This window comes from Zootermopsis nevadensis, unplaced genomic scaffold (genome assembly GCF_977971745.1).
Source record: "Zootermopsis nevadensis isolate Lab colony 2312 unplaced genomic scaffold, Znev_1.0 Znev_ptg000039l, whole genome shotgun sequence".
NCBI lineage: Eukaryota > Metazoa > Arthropoda > Insecta > Blattodea > Termopsidae > Zootermopsis > Zootermopsis nevadensis.
Genome location: NW_028259171.1, coordinates 469,821 through 490,677, shown reverse-complemented (window position 1 = coordinate 490,677; position 20,857 = coordinate 469,821). Strand labels below are relative to the sequence as shown.

Genomic DNA, 20,857 nt, shown 5'->3' with positions numbered 1-20,857 from the left:
TAGGTTCGTTTATTCAGAAAAAAAACGGAATATCAAAATTAAATAACCAAATATGCAGATGATCTGCTTATATACAGCCTGAACCAAACATCGCGCCCCGTATAAATAGAATGCATTATAACAGAACTAGTGGATCGGGCATCGTGGTCCCGAGAAATGGCCACCGTGGTCTCCGGACCTTATGTCTGTAGACTTTTTCCTCTGGGGCCACCTAAAGCTTGTGTTTACATCGATAGACCATAAATGCCCAGGAACTGCATAACAAGTTAAAGTTACTGTCTCAGTGTGATAGAATCACTGTGGACATTTTGCGACATGTGCAAGCAACTCACGCGTTACATTTTCTTAAGTACCTAGAACATGGTGGCCAATAATTTGAACATTTGCTTAAAAGAAGATGATTCGACCGTAAACCATACGGGGCGTGTATTTTGACCCAATCAGTTCAGTCGGTTTATACGAGTTTGAGTCATTTATTGTTAAATAATTCAACCAGAGTTTCCAAAGTATGGAAAGAATGATTAGTAGAGAAAAAATGGCAGGAGTACGCTGGCTTATGTAAACTTAGTGATGTTCACAAAATGACTACTATAACGAAGCATCTACAAAAATATAATTCGTATTTTTAAAGTTTTTAAGATATACATCGCAACCCTAAGTCACCACGAAAATTCAATATTGCCACATGAAATGTGGCGATTTATCGAGAAACAAACCCCTCCCTCCTACTACCCTAACACAAGATAATTAACACTCTGTATTCGAATTTCTTTTAAGTAGGGATTATTTACTTTATGTAAGTATGAAAAGTCTATTAAAGTTTAGTTGAGCTCCGAAAAATTGGCCACTGCTGATTTCTTCTTCATTTTGTCTTCGGGGATTACGCAATTTAATGCCATAACTGGTTCATAATCCTCTTTCAGCCCCCCCCCCCCCTCCTGCCCACCGCGGTGTTCATAATTCTCACGATATTACAGGTTCGTAATTCCATGTTATCCTCGTCTAGCGGCTTCATCCAGTTTATGAAATCATCTTTCTTTCTAATCCTATCTCTTGAAATTATTTTATTTTGTTTGTTCCTCACGTCTTTCAGTACTTTTTGTTTGGTCTAACCATGTATATTCAACTAAGAGTCTTAACTTCTCGCTTCTGACACCACTGTCCGTCCTTAATCTCTGTCGTTTCGTGGCCTAAAGAATATTTTGTAAAGTTTAAAATATGAATTCCTTGATTTTAATTTTTAAATTAATTGCACGTTGATTTTTAAGTCCTATGTAACAGCAATTACTGTTAAAATTAACAAAAAAGAAGGTATAATTTGGATGATCGTTGAAGTTGCTCTACAAATAGCGCTGGGCGGACCAAGCCATGCCTCTGCTCTGGCTGTTAGTCACCGACTTCCCACAGTGAAGGTCGGGCTTCGCTCAGGTCAGTCGACGTGGGATTTGTGGTGGACAATATGACACTTGAACACGTAACGTCTGTTTGAGCGGAGAATTGACTCGACCTTGAAAGAATGATGTCATTTTGAATGCTGTTCTAAAAACACCCCCCATCTAATAATATCCCCAATGTTGGAGAAATCTGCATGTTAGAACTTACAGGTGTGTTACTAGTGATCCGAATAATGTACTAAATTCTACGTAAACCAAGAAACATTAAAAATTCAAGAATTATACTGAAAAATATATCGTTAGGAAACTATTAGATCACCGAAAGTCAACCTATGTTTATACACCGCATGTCAGAATGGCAAGACGCCTGTGCGGATGAGTATTTCTATTTAAAGATCAGGTCAATTCTCTGCTCAAACGGACACCATTTGTAAGAGTCCTGTTGTTCCCTAACAAAATCATTCCGCCGGTGGTCCACAATCGTCCATGCATTATAAAGGGGGTGAACAATGGACCCGTCATGGTCCCAGTTTCACACACACACACACAGTCTTACCCCACTGCAACAATAATAATGGAGTGGACGAACCGAGTTCGATTCCAGTGCAACGGGGTGAATGTCATATTCGGTATCGAGGTAAATAACTACAACCCATCCGAACACAAGGAGAATTAGAGACAAATACAGATACCGGAATGGACATTTTTATACTATTCGTAACAACGCTAACCACAAGATTTCAGGGGAGGTATTGATGCTAGGATTACAAAGGCCACAAATAAAACCACGATGTCAGTATAATGACAAAGAGTCACCTTCAGACGAGAATGGAGCAACTTCCGAAATGTGTACATCAAATATATGTCAGAAAATGGAAAATGTTTGAGTGTTCCATTGTCACAAACCTTTAAAGAATCCTCTTGAAATCATCCGAAATCCTAACCAAGATATTAGAATGGGAGAAAAGCAGTCGGAGCTTGATGCTACTGCCAAGCCCAAAAAAATGCGTGGGCCTTTATATTCTCTTCTCGTAGAAACCTTTGAAATATAGTGATTTTGCCCATTTTAGCCAAATTTCCTTTCTTATGGGAGAGAGAATGGGCTTCAGGAAATTACCATTCAATCTGTGGATATCGCCAATTCAATCTTTGGCCCCACCAACCGAAGTTAGCGTTACGAAATACCCTGTCACTCAACCTTTAATTTCCCACAATTAGTAATACAAATTTGTTACCTTCCTGGTAGCTTATAATTTGAGTTACTGTAAGCGTCGTCAAATAAACTAAGAATAAATACATAAAAATGAATGATACATAACATATTTATATAATAAGCAAGTGTTGTTAGCTTGATTAGTTGATTTGTCATTAATTGCTGTAAATGGGTCTTGTGCCTCATGGGATAATATTTATGACTGTGCGTTTTTATTACATTACACTTCCTCACCATTGTTAAAGGTTAATTTACCAACGGGAAGACAAACAAACAAAGCTTGACTGAAGAACCGCCCAAAAAATCATATCCCAAAAAATATTGCACTGTGAACATTTGCTAGTGAGTAACAAAAACAAAAAAAAAACAAGAAAGAATGTTACTGTTTCCAGAATCATCGGCATTACTTACCAATTACGGTCAGATTGACCAAGGAGTTTCTCGTGGGCGAGCCCTGGAAATCGACGCGGCACCTGTACGAGCCTGCGCCCGTATCACGCACGTCCTCGACTGCGAGATGCGTCCCTGCCGGCTGATCGGCGTCCGTCACGCGAAAGAACGCGCGTCCTCCCGGGGCCTGTTCGTCTGCCCAGTGAGTCGCCTGGTCTAGGGAATGACCCTGTGCGTCTAGGCTGTAATCCAATAAGAACAGTAATAAAATTGCGAACGTGACGCCCGCAACGTGACACTGGGCTGAGGACACACACAGGACCATTGAGCCACCGTCACAGACATTATTTGCTCCAATACCACCAAAAATAAAACTAAACTACAAGAATTAACTTCTTGTACATTATTATAGTAATAATTCTTTGTTAAAAACGACGTTTCGGATACTAATATTTGTTTCTGTACTCAGGTAAAGGCTACCGACAGAGCCATTCCATATCTCTGGAAATTCCAGTCTCCGAAACGTCGTTTGTTATAAAAATTACGACGATTGGTAACATCCAAAAGTCTATTACTGTAACAATACGCCAGTCACAAAACATCAGGTTTGGTTTAAAACTACAAGAGTACTATCGTACTCCGAGGTCAGCCAAGTAAAAGGTCAGACTTAAAACCATCACTTTTTAAAGTTTTTTTTAATTTTAATTTAATATCCTAGACAAACCCTTAAGTCGCTCAGTTTGTTTTACATTACATTGAGTAGGCTATTACATTGTCGTCTATTCCTTGATCGAATGTGACTTCATTTATTTTTAATCGACAAAATGGTCAATATCACACTAAATTCCCCGCCGCCTTAATAACATCGGACATCAATCACACTTGGATGTCTTTTTTTGTTGATTGAAGTACGAACAATGTGATTTTGAGCTATTAAATCCGTTTAAGTTCAAATGTTTTTACGTAAATCGTTATGTTAATGTGCTGCGCTTTTGGTAATGAGATATTCCAAGTGCGATAAAGTTCACTAATGATAATGTTATATCATTAACATAATTATTCTCATATAAACCCCCGGTCTAAAATTCCGTCCTGTCCTAAATTAGTAACGAAATCTTCTAGAAAAATTTCCATGTGATATTTACGAAACTATCATTTACAGCAACAAAAATTTAGTTAGGCCTCTGACATACCATTCACGATCTCCTCTTTCTTAAATCACTTGAAGAACTAGATTAAACCATTCACAAGCAAAAAACACTTCGAATCCGTGTTTGTTACCACTTTACCAAACGTCGCATCCGAGGGTTAACACATCCACTTTGCATTTGGAAGTTTCCAGTTCCAAATCTCAGTACGGAAATCGGCTATCCTGACTGAGTTTTTCGTATTTTACCCAGTTTCTCCCAGAAAATGTCAAGACAAAGCATTAATGTAGGTCAAAACCGCTCCTTTCTACACCCATTTCATTTTATTAAACCATTATTCGTCATTATATAAACTTATTTGCAGTTTAGGCGTTAAATAAATCATAAATAAAAATAAAATATTTCCTTTCTCCCCACACACGACTAAACCCATAAGGAAGTTTATCTTCATGATCTCCTACTGCGTTCAAACTCTAGTTAGTTTCCCCTAAATAAAAGACACCCATCCAAGACGAAGTCGATATATTCCAATTGTTTTCTCACGTGTTCTCCTTAACACGGATTATGTCTTTCCACCGAATACGTCCGAAGGTTCACGTCCTTGTCCGAGCCGTAGGTGCAGTGTTTATAAATTATTACTCTCACAAATTATAAATATTTGTTTCTGAACTGAGACAGTTGTTTAAGGACTAAAAGAACAACGATCAATTCGCATAACTAACATTTTATAGTAAACATAAAATGAAAGCTAAGACAATCTAAAATGTTCATAACATTTTTTCTTATCATCCACAATTTATTTAAATAGTGTATTCGCCCTCAACCTTTAATTTTTCCTATGTTTCATGGACCATTTGCGTTGGCGCTCGTTGGCTTCCTGCTTTTATCTCGATGAAAATCGATAACAGCTGTGTTCCATATCCATACCCTACAAGCACATAACCACCAACAGCTAACAGAAAGTGTTAAAGCGATAAGAGTCGGAACCAGCATTCAGCTGACTGTGAAAAATGTAAATCGTCTTGACTGGAGATTTTACGGATCAGAAATATATAAATGGACATCTACTCGGACCATTTATAACGTTTTATAATAACAGAACAGTTTAAGGAAAAAGGTTTAAAGTTTAAGACCAACATCAAAGTTACAAGGCCGCCACTTGTCGGCCATATGTGACTATTTATTCAACATATTCGATGCTACTCTCAATATTTTGAAGCCGTCTCCTATGACAGATTATGACGCCAGTTATTCTGTATACTAGCTTACACTAATTCCAATCAGATGGTTATTTTAACGTTATTAGTAGAATGTATCCAGCTAAAGTTATCCCAAAATAAACCTCATAAGCGATGGAAATGATACGTCATTTTAAATTCCTTTTAAAAAATTGCTTATATAATCCCATGGACTCAGAGACAACTCGACGCTTAACTTACTTCCTCGTAAAAATTTCATGACGGCTTCAGATAATGTTCCCTGCCACTTATCCCTCGATTTACGAATGTAATTCGTTCTTTAAAATCTGATTGTAAAGTAAAAATTCGTAAATCGAAAAAAGTTCATATTAATTTCAATGTGACAAATTGTGATTTGTTCTAGACTTCCAGACAGAAACACTCAATATTCTGGCCACATATGTAAGAAAATAATTAAATTATAAAAATAAGGTTTTCATTTATAGTTCTTACTAATTAATTCTGTCAAACATCACTGAAGTGTTAAATCAGACGGTTACATTGCAGGAATATCGAAATTACTGAAGTTCTAGTATAAAAATCAGATCTTACGTAAACAAACAATAAACAACTGCTTTTATCAAAACATTAATCATAGTACTGTAATAATCATTAAAAATGAATGATAACAAATTAATTCGTTCTTCGTTGTAGCGAAAATAATGTCCTTAAATTGAAAAGCAGGTATAAATTTACAAGGTTCGTTGTAGCGAAAATTTGTAAATCAAAGGATACTTCTATATTAAAACAAAAGTGATTACCGTGCACGTTTACGTATTGCAGTATGATATTACAGAAACAGTAACTGATAGCTACATTAATGATTGTCTGGTTACTTATTATCAGGTGCAGTTAGTTCATAAAATCGAATAATTTATCAAACGAAGCTCGACAAACTTAATAATGCATGGTTGGGTAATAATCGGTTTGCTGGTAGGGTTGAGGTAAAGCTGTCTCTAGCGCGTAACCAAGTGTCACGCCATGAAAACGTATGGAGAAACGCACGTCTAGCTCCATCCTTTCTTGACCTTGCCACTTGATACAGAACAGTAGTTAACTTTAGCTTCCTCAAAATCTTTGCCTATCAGCAAAGAAACCCCGGTTAATGAAACTTTAGTTAAGATTTCTGCCTCCGTCATCAGGGCGATAAATATTGCCCTGATGACGGAGGCAGTATGACCTCTGAAACGTTGGTAAACATCGACCAGACTACACAGCGCAACAACCCAGAAGACAGAAATCTTCATACTCATCGCCCTGATGATGGAGGCTGTATGACCTCTGAAACGTTGGTAAACATCGACCAGACTACACAGCGCAACAACCCAGAAGGCGGATATCTTCATACTCATCGCCCTGATGATGGAGGCAGTATGATCTCAGAAACGTTGGTGAACATCGACCAGACTACACAGCGAAACAACCCAGAAGACAGAAATCTTCATACTCATCGCCCTGATGACGGAGGCAGTATGACCTCTGAAACGTTGGTTAACATCGACCAGACTACACAGCGCAACAACCCAGAAGACAGAAATCTTCATACTCATCGCCCTGATGATGGAGGCTGTATGACCTCTGAAACGTTGGTTAACATCGGCCAGACTACACAGCGCAACAACCCAGAAGACAGAAATCATCATACTCTGATGACGGAGGCAGTATGACCTCTGAAACGTTGGTTAACATCGACCAGACTACACAGCGCAACAACCCAGAAGACAGAAATCTTCATACTCATCGCCCTGATGATGGAGGCAGTATGACCTCTGAAACGTTGGTTAACATCGACCAGACCACACAGCGCAACAACCCAGAAGACAGAAATCCTCATACTCTGATGACGGAGGCAGTATGACCTCTGAAACGTTGGTTAACATCGACCAGACTACACAGCGCAACAACCCAGAAGACAGAAATCTTCATACTCATCGCCCTAATGATGGAGGCAGTATGACCTCTGAAACGTTGGTTAACATCGACCAGACCACACAGCGCAACAACCCAGAAGACAGAAATCCTCATACTCTGATGACGGAGGCAGTATGACCTCTGAAACGTTGGTTAACATCGACCAGACTACACAGCGCAACAACCCAGAAGACAGAAATCTTCATACTCATCGCCCTGATGATGGAGGCTGTATGACCTCTGAAACGTTGGTTAACATCGACCAGACTACACAGCGCAACAACCCAGAAGACAGAAATCCTCATACTCTGATGACGGAGGCAGTATGACCTCTGAAACGTTGGTTAACATCGACCAGACTACACAGCGCAACAACCCAGAAGACGGATATCTTCATGCTCATCGCCCTGATGATAGAGGCAGTATGACCTCTAAAACGTTGGCAAACATCGACCAGACTACACAGCGCAACAACCCAGAAGACGGATATCTTCATACTCATCGCCCTGATGATGGAGGCTGTATGACCTCTGAAACGTTGGTTAACATCGACCAGACTACACAGCGCAACAACCCAGAAGACAGAAATCCTCATACTCTGATGACGGAGGCAGTATGACCTCTGAAACGTTGGTTAACATCGACCAGACTACACAGCGCAACAACCCAGAAGACAGAAATCTTCATACTCATCGCCCTGATGATGGAGGCTGTATGACCTCTGAAACGTTGGTTAACATCGACCAGACTACACAGCGCAACAACCCAGAAGACAGAAATCCTCATACTCTGATGACGGAGGCAGTATGACCTCTGAAACGTTGGTTAACATCGACCAGACTACACAGCGCAACAACCCAGAAGACGGATATCTTCATGCTCATCGCCCTGATGATAGAGGCAGTATGACCTCTAAAACGTTGGCAAACATCGACCAGACTACACAGCGCAACAACCCAGAAGACGGATATCTTCATACTCATCGCCCTGATGATGGAGGCTGTATGACCTCTGAAACGTTGGTTAACATCGACCAGACTACACAGCGCAACAACCCAGAAGACAGAAATCTTCATACTCTGATCACGGAGGCAGTATGACCTCTGAAACGTTGGTTAACATCGACCAGACTACACAGCGCAACAACCCAGAAGACGGATATCTTCATGCTCATCGCCCTGATGATAGAGGCAGTATGACCTCTAAAACGTTGGCAAACATCGACCAGACTACACAGCGCAACAACCCAGAAGACGGATATCTTCATACTCATCGCCCTGATGATGGAGGCTGTATGACCTCTGAAACGTTGGTTAACATCGACCAGACTACACAGCGCAACAACCCAGAAGACAGAAATCTTCATACTCTGATCACGGAGGCAGTATGACCTCTGAAACGTTGGTTAACATCGACCAGACTACACAGCGCAACAACCCAGAAGACGGATATCTTCATGCTCATCGCCCTGATGATAGAGGCAGTATGACCTCTAAAACGTTGGCAAACATCGACCAGACTACACAGCGCAACAACCCAGAAGACGGATATCTTCATACTCACCGCTGTGAAAACCTCAAGTCTTACAGATTTAGTTAATTTTTAAAGGTCTGCAGTAGTTTACCTACAGATAGCACGGACAAGAAATTTTCAGAGAACGTTATGATAAATTTTGTGTTCTATTCAGAAATACCGTTTACGTAACCCATACGTTTTATAGTTCTAAAACACACGCCCACATTATAAAAACACATCTTTAATAATTTGGGTATTACAGTGACGTATGTTAGATGGAATAATAAACATTGATGAAAGTTTTGTTGATACAAACAATCGTTCTTCATGCCCCCGCATGTAAAATGCCGACTATTTCATGAATTCAAAATATTTCCCTTACTAGTTAAGGGGAAAAGCATCACGAATATGTAAATAGGGAGAAAACACTAACTTCTCACGATTTATATCCGTGTACATAAATATTTATACGGTGTTTCATAAATCAGTTTTCTTATGAAAGGAAGTAAGTTTGTGCGTGCGTGTGTGTAAAAAAGGCTTCCATATTTGTTGGAACGAAAGTTAAAAATAAAATGTTTGTCAGTGGTGAATTTCTCCTAAAAACAAAGTGTTCAAAGCAACTCATAAACGGATCTCATTTTAACACGCATCGTCATTAAATTTCGCCTACTACAATCAAGAACCACTGTTATAATTTTCTTAAGAAAATAATAACATCCACAAATAAATTGTCGTGGTACCAAGTTTCAGGCCTGTGTTATCCCAATAAAAATCATACAAATTACGAACAAACTTATACGCCTAAAATCGTTGCAACCTACAAAAAACCGAGCTTATCTGTCGTGTTTATGTTCCTTTGTCAGGGTTGTGACGCCATGCAAACTTTCAGGTAGGTGCTGAAGATGGAATCTGTATGTTCCTCCGTAACGACCACACGGAGTTACAACGCAGAAGGCTACCATCATATTTACCGTAGTGATAACCTAAAATTCACAAGCTTACTTTTAAGTCGAACTGTCTGTAAGACCATTCTGCAATTAAAAATTCTTTCCACCTTTACATGTTTCATGTAATTTGAAGACCGCCCCTAATTAATACATTGCCAGACATCGAACTCTTTTCATATGACTGATAATTATCTGATCATTCTCTGAGTACAATGCTAACAACTTATCAAAATATTTGTACTGTGTGTGTATACTTCGTTATGATACCGCTTTTCACCTAAATTATACGGCAACACTGAGTTGACTGTGTTTATTTATACATCCTGCCGACTAATTTGTTTAGAGACCGGAGTTTAATGTTTCACACAAAACTCCTAGATAATTTACGTAGTGTCTACACACGTTCATTAAAATTACTAATTTGTGATGTTACTAAAGACAAGCCTAGCCAGTGGCCAGATGTAATACATATATTGTTCTGACGGTTCGTGTCTAACATCGGTTATGTTTTGTCTGATGATACTATCTTTGTTCTGCTCTGGTGTTAACAATAGATAAACTGAAAACAAAGAGAATAAAAATTAAGGAAACATAGAAAGAAAACATAAAAATTTAAAATTTATAACACCTGCATCTTTAACGAGGCACTAGTTTCTCACTGCGATAGTTAAGATGATGACTGTCTTCTGATACGTTGTACAGTTCAGATTCGTAGAAATTTACCGACGTTTCAGGGGTAAATAATGCCTCTATCATAAGGGGATGATACTAGAACGTTCAGGGTGGGCAGTCCATACCAAAATGTATTTTAACCTGACACACATTAAAATCCAGAATATTGGACAAGAATTGTCTGCGAAGTATGTAAGTCACTACTGTGACAGACATGCCTTTATTTCTGTCTTACGGACCAACGAGATAGCTCTTTAAAACATGGTAGATGTTCAGCTGACAGTATAAATGCACCCAATCACCTAAATACCAGTGTAGAGGCAAGTTCCAAAACACAGTGTATAGCCCATAGCAAATATATCTCAGCCAACATACAAATCCCGATATAATATTCGTATTAAATATTTTGACCTATTATTCAATAGTATTACAAAATAATGATGTGAATGATAAACAGATAGACACACAAAATGCAACACTGCATGGGATTTACAATCTAGATTTCTCTGTCAAAATAAAGAATTATATGAAGCTGGGTAATGAATTGTTACTTTATGATTAAGTCCAATTATATAAATGTTGAAAGACATTCTGAAGGATTTTTCTAGTTTTCCAAAGTTTTAACAATTTGGGCCTAATTATAGTATTAAAAATTTAATGGAATTTCCTACAAACTGCTTTATTCTTTCCGTTCACCGTTCGTATTATCGGTTGTGAAGGTTTATACGACATTCTGTTTCGTATTCAAATACAATATAAATTCGCACCCTGCTCCCTAATAATTTATTACCAGGATACCTTTTTAAACTCGCTGTACGTATTTCCCTCAAACAAGTTCATAAGTATTCTGACAATAGGTCATTGAAATTACCGCTCGGAATACTCTCTAAACTGACAAGAAATGTGATTATTTAGACAAATTTTTACTTATCTTTCCTGCCTTTTCCCTCTCTTTACATCTCTCAAAAAACTTAGGCCTATACAAACACGCACGCACGCTACACTACACTTTAAACTTTAGTTCCCCGGGTTGAGAATTTTTATATTTTACACGCAAACATTTCAATAAAAAAGGCCTTAATATCTATGTTTTAGCATTACAAATATGTATTTTATTCATTCCCGTAATAACACCCCCAAACCGGGATTCCTTAAGTATGAAGCTCTTGGCTGATATCTAGCCTAATTTTGCTGCTTGAATCTAAAGCTTCACAAATTAAATTAAATTCGATCATAATCTTAAATACGCAATTACAGACACGTGCTATTCCTTTTGGAAAACAGTCAGAGACACAATTTCTTGTAACGTTCCACTCTCTTAAGAGACGTACGGAAAATACGTCTGGCAATGATAAAACAAAACATTCAATTTCCCATCCTCACCCGTCTTCTATTCCTCGAAAAAGATCGATAAAACATCAATCGGACAAATTTATGAAAAGAAACAAATGTGTATAAATGTAAAGAAGTACTAATATTATAATTTCTCTGTGTTATATAAGGAACAATCTCTAAAAATATTAAGACGCGTTAGAGGGAATCTCTTCTACACGACATCAAGCAAGAAAACTAATTAAATTTCTGACTTTCACGAGGGTAAAATATTATAATTTTGGTCTTCATGCATATGACATCATATTGAAACACACGTCGTTACCAGCGTTTCGGGAAAGAATAATGTCTGCAACGGCACTCTGAAGATGGAGGCAGTACGATCCTCTGAAGCTCTGTCAAGCATCAAGCAGATTTCACAGTCACATAAATGGTCAAAATCCACATTTTTATTGTCATGAACGTTTCTACCCTGAAGATGTAACCACCAACAGGACTACATTGGATCATAGGAAAGAAAACTAGATTCCAAAATACAACACATTAACCCGCCACACGTGTTTTTGTCATAAGTTGTGGCTTCCACGAGAGTTATTAGTCTTATAAAACTATGAAAAATAGCAGGAAGGAAGTTGGTTTTCTGGCATTATTAGCGACAGGCGAGTTCCTAATAAATACGCATGAAGTCATATTTGTCTTCCTTACGCACACGTGCTTTCCGCCATGGCGTCCAATTGCAAGCAGCGTAATTCCATGAAACAGAATCCTTAAGGAACAAACAGTCGCTTAGGTAGCCACAAAATCCGCCCACCTTTTACTGAACACAAATATTCAGTACAGTTCGGACCAGTAAACACTCTGATCGTATCCTGACCGTACTATGCCCACGCCCTCACGTTCATCTCTTTACGAAGTGTTTAAATATTTTCCTCTCACTTCTGCATGGTTTCCGGTTAAAATTTTGTATGAATTTCTCATCTCTAACAAGCGCGATGTAATATAATCCAAATTATCGTAATGCAGAAACGTTATCATACGTTTACCTAAAATAATTTTGAAAATGTAATTGTTATTTACGAGTACAGGATAGCTCAGTCAGTATAGTGACTAGCTACGGGCTGGACGGCCGGGGTTCGATCCCCGACGGGGGCAGAGGATTTTTCCTCTAGCCTCTGTGTCCAGACCGGCTCTGGGGCCCACCCAGCCTCCTCTACAATGGGTACCGGGGTTCTTTCCCCGGGGGTAAAGCCGGCCGGGGCGTGATGCTGACCACTCACCCCCATCTAGTGCCGAGGTCAAGGAAGAGGAGCTATACCTCCTCTCCCCCCCAAGTGCCTACATGGCGTATAGTGGGAAAAACTTTACTTTTACAGGTGGCTCTCATAATCAGGGCTTTAGCTAAAGGTTTGTTCTCATATCAGTGGTTTTATTTCAGTATCATATATGTCGCTTTTGATCCGGCTTATTTTACACTAACAGAAGAGAAATTTCATACCATTGTTTTATATTTTATTCTTACAATTTAAGACTTTAACTCAAAAGTTACCATAAAAGTATGGTAACATTCTCTCAACTGAAACGGAAGTGATATACTTTGATATTTTTTAGATCTGGTTTTGTTTGTTTAGCTTATTTTTGGTCGTAAATACCATTTGATTTTCCACTCGACGAGGTCGATTCCCTTAAAGAGAGCCCTTCTTCTAACGTAGAAATCTAACGAAGTCATTTAAATTCCAAGACTTCAAGAATGCCAAATGAGATATATAAGAGTCGCTTATGGACACAGGGAGAGGTCGATGGAGCCAGGAGTACTTAGATAATCAGAAAATTAATACAGTTGGAATATGAAACTCCCACATTACATAAAGTACCATCTGTTTTCCAGGTCAAGATGCGAACCAGAAACATTTAAAATGTAATCCATAAATATTATTACTAAAATATCTTTATTTATATTGAAAATCTGCACGTGTGATAATACATTGTTTTACTTAGGCCGTACTTTATAAATGGAAGCCTTCAGCTTGCAGTTCGTAGCCTACCATTATTCTTCTTTCGTTAAAAGGGCAAAATCTGGCCTGTGAGAAAGTTTCACTAGGAGCTAAAGGAGATTTAATAACGCTGAGTTAGACTTCTAAAGTAGGCCATTCAACCTGTCAGAAGCTTTACATTAAGTAAGAGCACCGGACTTCGTTTTAAATCTGTTTTCCCACGAGGAGGAAGCACATTTCGTATCCTTTACGTATTAATGATGACTGTGCTACATAAAGTTATTGTAAGAAAACTCAGTGGCAATTATATATACCACCCGCATAAATATTATCTAAATGTGCATTTTTCCTGCAGAGTTTATTTACGGTTTTCATATAATTCTCAAAATAAATATCGATTATTCCTATAAACACCATTAGCCAATTAATTTTTGTAATGAATACGTGTTGTTTTCGTTGGTAGAATAAAAGCCTTTAAATATAATTTAGATGAACTGCAACTTCAAAGGGTAAAATAACAGAAGTATGAAGTATTAATTCTAGAAGTCGCGCTATGTGACATAACATTCATATATTTTATACACTTGTAGATATAGGTTGTCCCATAAAAGCTGTACACTCACATTCAATAAATATATTTTAATAAAATGTACCATTACATGTTAGCAACGGCACTTAGTGAGTAGAAATTTAGTGTAGCAGTTCAAAATGATCACATAGTTTCGTGGTACAGTTTACAATGATGAGCAACTGATTGATAAGTGGCCATCAAAGTTGCTGCTGTGTATACATCTTTTTGGTACATTCTGTATATACAGAAGATCGGCTGAAAACCACAAAATTAGAGACCCCACAGGAGAGCTATTCGTGGACTTGATAATAAAATTAAGGAAGGTCTTGAAGAAACAGGATCGGAGACTGTCTCAGGACAGGAACTAGTGGAGGGCTTTTGCGAACACTCTAATGAACCTACAGGTTAAGTATTAGCTCGGCAGTTTCTTGGCCACTAATAGCTGCTCAAGAAAGACTCTGTCCCATAGGGTTAATTAATTATATAGACCCATGCGTATCTTGCAGAACTTCATATACAATCCGCCTTCAACGCCAGATTAAATCAAACTTCTTCTTTGCTTGTATTTCGGTGGCATTACTACGAACAAACATCGAGCATTATTATAGGAGCTGACCGAACTATACATAAGTAGTATGGAAACGCAAAGTAGCGGAAGCCATACCAGGTCCTTTTCCCCTTCAGACAAAATTTTAAAACAATTCTGATATATAACGATGACATTTCAGTACAGCCAGTACACACAGTTGCAGGCTGCTCCACTGTACCCCCCCCCCCCCCCCCCCCCCATATTGCTCGATTGTCATCTATACGCCAGCATCTCTAACTGACTCCCTCCGAGTTCAGTGTTTCGCTAATTTGCTCCATCTGTACCTAACCACAACAAATGTATCGGTAAGTGAAGCTGCAACCTTTAAATGTCGAACTAAATGCGTGGGTCTTCGGCCTCTGCTGCCTGCCACCCTCATTACGCGCCTCTACGATGTTCAGCCCGTCCCTATTTCCGTGAGTCTTCCTGCCACACTCCCTCCGTCACATTGTCATTTCTGTTATATCTTCCTGACAAATCTTTCTCCGGCGTTTCTACTCTCCACCCCTTCCTTAGGTCCCTGTAATTCCTTTACACTACCTACACTCCTCATCTCCTTTCTCCATTTCCAATTGAAATTGATCCCTCCGTTTCTCCTAGCCTATCGATCTCCCCTAGTATCAAATTTCTTCTTCAATTCTCAGCACGTTTCCTCACATTCATACGTCTGTCTTCCTTACCTCCATCTTATTCTCTTAAGAGATCCCAACTTTTTTCCACGCCTGTCTTTTAGTTTTATTTTAGCTTCCGTCTCTCTATATAATGTAATATTAGATTTTGTACTTCTTTTCGCCTTTAACTTTTGTACTATTTCATGGTCCCCTCACCCCCTCATAGTTTCAGATATAAGACAATATAATTTCCAACAAATATCCATATCCTACTCACTATAACTGCCCTCTTTTGTTCTCCCATTAGCTTCTTTCTATTCCTTCTTCCACCCATCCATCATTCTATTTTAATATATCATCTTTTTTCTATTCTTAATTCTGCCTTCTTTCGTTCATTTTCTTTGTTTATTAACAAACACTCAGTAGACGTAGTAAGCAGACGCCCATTATCTAAACACAGAATATTGTACACCTGTAATAAGCTCGTTCGACTAATCACTGAAAACCAGCCAAGTGCAAGGTCGGAGCTCGAGCACTGACGTGCCGTGTCGGAACGTTCCGTTTTATCAACAGTCAACTTGACATGTAGCGGAATGAATCACCTTCTACATTTTAAGTACTCAGTTGCTACAGACGCAACAATGTTGGGTGGTGGAATGACCTTGCCGCGAAGAAAAGAAAGGAGACCCTGAAGAAAATACCATTACTTAATTCTCAAAAGTAAACACTTTCATTCAAAAAATTGTTTTATGTTAAAAAATACTTTTATGAGGTATCTAATTTGAAACCATATAGTAATTAGCAATTTAATAATGTAGTATAATGTGTCTTTTCATTAGTCTTCTTAATTTTCCAACTCGTCCTTTGGTCCCGCATTTATCGGATAATCGGGACTCTACTGTACATACGTATAGAAATGAATGGCTGGGAAAGACTGCAGAATGCTTTCAGACAATTCCAATCCGCGTGATTAAATAACTTATGAAGTAAAATTGACTGAACAGTGGGACAAATCCGGAAGAGATCCGGTTGCAAAATAAATTTCCCCTTTCCAAACGGATAACTTCTCCCATTCAAACAACACTTCCGCGCCATACATAAAAAATTACATATAATGTTCTGCTTGAAGAACCCCACGGAAACAAACACCTGACAAGACCAAGAGGACGTTGGAAGGATAGTAACGAGACTGGTCTTATATTAATGGAAAAGAAGTGACAGTGGAACCACGGTTCCGGAGAATTTGACGTAAATACGTCTATACGGAAAGGAAGTTTATATATTGGCTTTATTCTAAATATTTCCTTTATACCCGCTTTACAATTGATTACAATTTGATTAAGACTTGAATTAGTTACGCTTAAGATGGGTCTGTGGTAGCTGAATTTAATTTAATGTAAAGTAATGTAATGTAAGGTAAGGTAAGGTAATGTAATGTAATGAAATGTTTTATAGGTAACAACAATGCCGAGTAAATAGATGTTCCTTAGGTAATCATTATTGTCGATTTGTTGATAAACAGATGACGCTTCCTAGGTAACATAACAATGAAGTTACACTTTTTCGTAACACATTTTTGCCGAATGACCCTTCCTCATAGACGTATTTACGTCAAAAAATAAGAGCAGGAAGTATTTGCTGCCACATTTGTCTTAACGTCTCACTTTTATAAACGTGAATATTAATATATACAAACCATAATGTTACATGTTACTTTAAACGGGTATGTGGCATCGGGAGAAAGCAGTCCTGAGCAGAAAACTGTAAATTTGCTAGAAAACGAAACGAGGGAACTGTTACATGAAGAGTTTTACTCTGCCACGCGTTCGATACTGGAACGATCGATTCAAGAAGCAACGGCTGGGCGGGACATGCAGCAGTCATTGGAGTGAGGAAACGAAATGTTTTGGTGCGTAAAGTAGATTTATCCCTCCACGCGCCATAGAAGCGTTTGGGGGAGGGAATGCATAGATGTTACTAGTTCTTGACCTTGGTACTAGATGGAGTGAGTGGGTAAGTTTGAGGACCCCCTCGCCCCCGTTCTTTATGCCGGGAAAAGGAGTCGCGGCTTGGTTAGGGGCTGAGTGCCCCACGGGGTAAAAGCGAAATTTATACATACAACGTAGACGGGAGGATAATATTAGAATGGATGTTGCGGACATGGAACATGAAAGTGAGGTCTTGAGTAATTTACTACGGGGTAGAAATAAGAGACAGGCTCTTGTAAACACAGAAATTAAAGTTTTTAGTTTCATAAAAGATGGTGTATTTCCTGACTAGCTAAGCGTCTGTTAATTTGATGAAAGACTCTGCCCTGAGGATGAGAGCAGAGATTGTTCTCGAAACGTTGGCAGAAGATATGGTTCATTCACCATTCAGCCACCTGACGCCAGAGAGTCTTTCATCAATTTCAGTCACCGCGAAAGCTTCACTTTAGACTGTTAATTTCTTTAGCAGGACTTTGCACCACCAAGTTAATCAATCATTATCAAGACGGAACATAACTTGGTCATTTGTTTAACAACGTTCGTGTTCCTTTTCGGTCTCTTGTATTATAACCCATTATGAATCTAAAATGAACATTCTTTTGTAATGAGTTTTCCTGCCGACCTATCGCTATTCTGAATCACCTTACAATTCCTACGTATAGCTGCTGTCTGCCATTAGTCTTGTACCACTGCAGAATATGAACACAAGTTTAACGTAATTAAGTTCCAACACAACGGAACTGTTATCACAAATTCACAATGACGTCACAACGTGACAGTGGAGATGACAAATGAGATGTGGAGGATATGTAGTGATCAACAGGGAATTAACTCCATATTTATGGTGTTTTAGATTGACAGATAGAAACCAAAATCGATGCTTGTTTATCTGCGACTTTAATGTCAAACAATACACCAGACGGAGTCATACGATAAATGATAGTGTCAATTAGGATAGAGCTGATCTAACATGCGATCTCTACCTCTTACATTTATGCACAGGGACTAGTACCGATAAATATCAGAAGTGAACATAAGTCGATAATGCATAATAGATAATAATTTACCGGACAATAATGATCATAACGACGTAATGAAAGTTGTATTGCAACATTTTCTCATCGTCTAGTTCAACTGTGCATTTAAGTATCAAAAATGCAAAAAGTTATAAAAATTATAACCTTATGACTTCAGTAAAAGAGCAGACAATAAAGGTATGACACGAAAAGAGGCAAAAGGTATTAAAGTCGTGAAAATACAGTCTAAAACACTAAAAACTACCCTTAAAATAAACAATAAGATAAAAGTCATAAATCAACGACATTTCTAATTTTATTTCAGACACAAGACATTCCTACGGTTATAAACTTTTACCTTCATCCAATTTTTTATTCACACTTGATAGTGAAATTACATAACACTACTGCGTAGAAAGTCATCAAGGAGGATAAAATTGGTTCAGAATGTAGCACGCATGATGGGATAGCATGAATAAGGGAGGTTAATGTAAAACGTACCTAAAACTTAGAGTCTCGGGGTATGGGATGAGCCTAACTTCTGATATGTTTCGCCGTGTAGATAGTGGCCGACGTATTAGAGATGCTTAAAGCTTCCATCATCAGGGCGATGATAGTAGTGCAGCAAACATCTGAAACGTCAGTCAGTTTCTATGGGACTACAAGACAGAACGTCCCAGAAAACAGTCATCTTCAAATTCGGCGCCGTGAGAAACACAAATCTCATAGGGCACAGTTCTTTGTGGAGGGGGCCCACAGGCGACCATTTCAGGGTTCCGTAAGGCAAGCTGACATTTTTAGAAAATGAGCGACTTTCAGCTTATCAAGAATAGCTTTTCTGCATGAAATCAGTCCGAACAAAGTGACCGAACATTCACGCAGTGTGCATTAAAATAAATATTGATGGGTGTAAATAAATACAATTCAATATAATTAATAAACACAATATTGCTGTGACCATTCAAGAGCCCACGCAGATCACGTCATGTTGTAACCTGCCCGCGCCATTCCGTCAGTCGTCTTTCAACAGTCTAAGTAAAAGGAAGTCTTTTTCACACGTTCCACGAGCGTTCATTGCCGAACACTACCTAGCAACTTCTTCTTACTTAAATTGAAAGAATGTTGTTCTTTTTATTAAAATTGTTATTCTTATTACTGGGGATACTGGGAACGACCCGTTCTTCAAGTGCCTGAGCACTGCGGGTCCCAACTTTTCGTTGGCTTGATATATAGACATTTTGGTAGGACTCCTTGGACGAGGGATCGGCCCGTCGCAAGGCCTATACCTGTACACAGGATAGCACAACACAGAAAAACGCGGACAAACATCCATGGCTTGACTGGGATTCGAGCCCACGGTCCCAGTGACCAAGCGGCACAACGCCCACGTCCTAGACCGTGTGGCCACTGCGTACCCCGTTATTCTTATTATTTTTAATATATATTTATTATTGTCTGCGTGTTATACGCTCTTCTCTGTTGATAAACACTTGTAACAACGCAATCTAATCAAATTATACAATAAGATATTTTGAACAAAATTAGTTTCAAAACTAAATTTGACCTTCATGAATGACGTTCTGGATGTATGTACTCTTCAACAATCGGCGTGGTTCATGCTGAGGGAGAGAATACAGACTCGCAACCCATTGAACTTGTGTCAAAGCCACAAACTGGGGCTGAGTTTTGCTTGCAGGACCGATTTCAACCGTCGAGCAATATTATCAACTGGAACCGAAACGCTTCACAGTTGCGTACTGGAAACTGTTCTCTCTTTGTGCTGTTTCCTGTCGTCACACTGTTGATGTTTGGAACCATCAAATACACAAACTAGTTTCGGTCCACGTCCTCGAAAGACCACTATCAAACTCAGCAGACTGTGGAGCGTTGCATTCACATGAAGAAGAGTGGAAATGCCTTGTAGATTTTAATACAACTACACCATTAACACAGCCCGTATTTATTTTTTAATTTATTTTAGGGTTTTTTGATTTCCATACGTCATATGGTGGTCGAAATGGAGGTGAGAATGAGAAATTGGGAACGCGTAGAAGTAAACTTGGCCCGTGTAAAAGTACATTTAATTGTAAGACTGCTGTCTTCTGCGTTGTTGCGCCGTGCAGATATACTCCTCTGTCAGTAACGTATTCAAATCATGTGATAAATATTATTTCCTGAATCTTCATCAACTGCTTCGTACCATTACGAAACAGCACCACCTGTCGCTCAAAGGCGCCTTCTCAGCTTCTAATAATAAGAAGAGACAGTTGACAAACATTCCGAAACGGCTGTACACAGTAGAACTAAGGTTGTGTACACAAAGAACGTATT

General features: G+C 38.7%; 1 protein-coding gene across 1 annotated transcript in view; it reads right to left on the bottom strand.

Moving 5' to 3' along the window:
* Positions 1-20,857, bottom strand: part of LOC147871780 (uncharacterized) — a 73,824-nt gene that overhangs the window by 27,680 nt on the left and 25,287 nt on the right. The window contains exon 3 of the mRNA XM_087360138.1: positions 3,019-3,239. Within this exon, the coding sequence (XP_087216264.1) occupies positions 3,019-3,239 (221 nt within the window). The remainder of the gene's footprint in view (positions 1-3,018; positions 3,240-20,857) is intronic.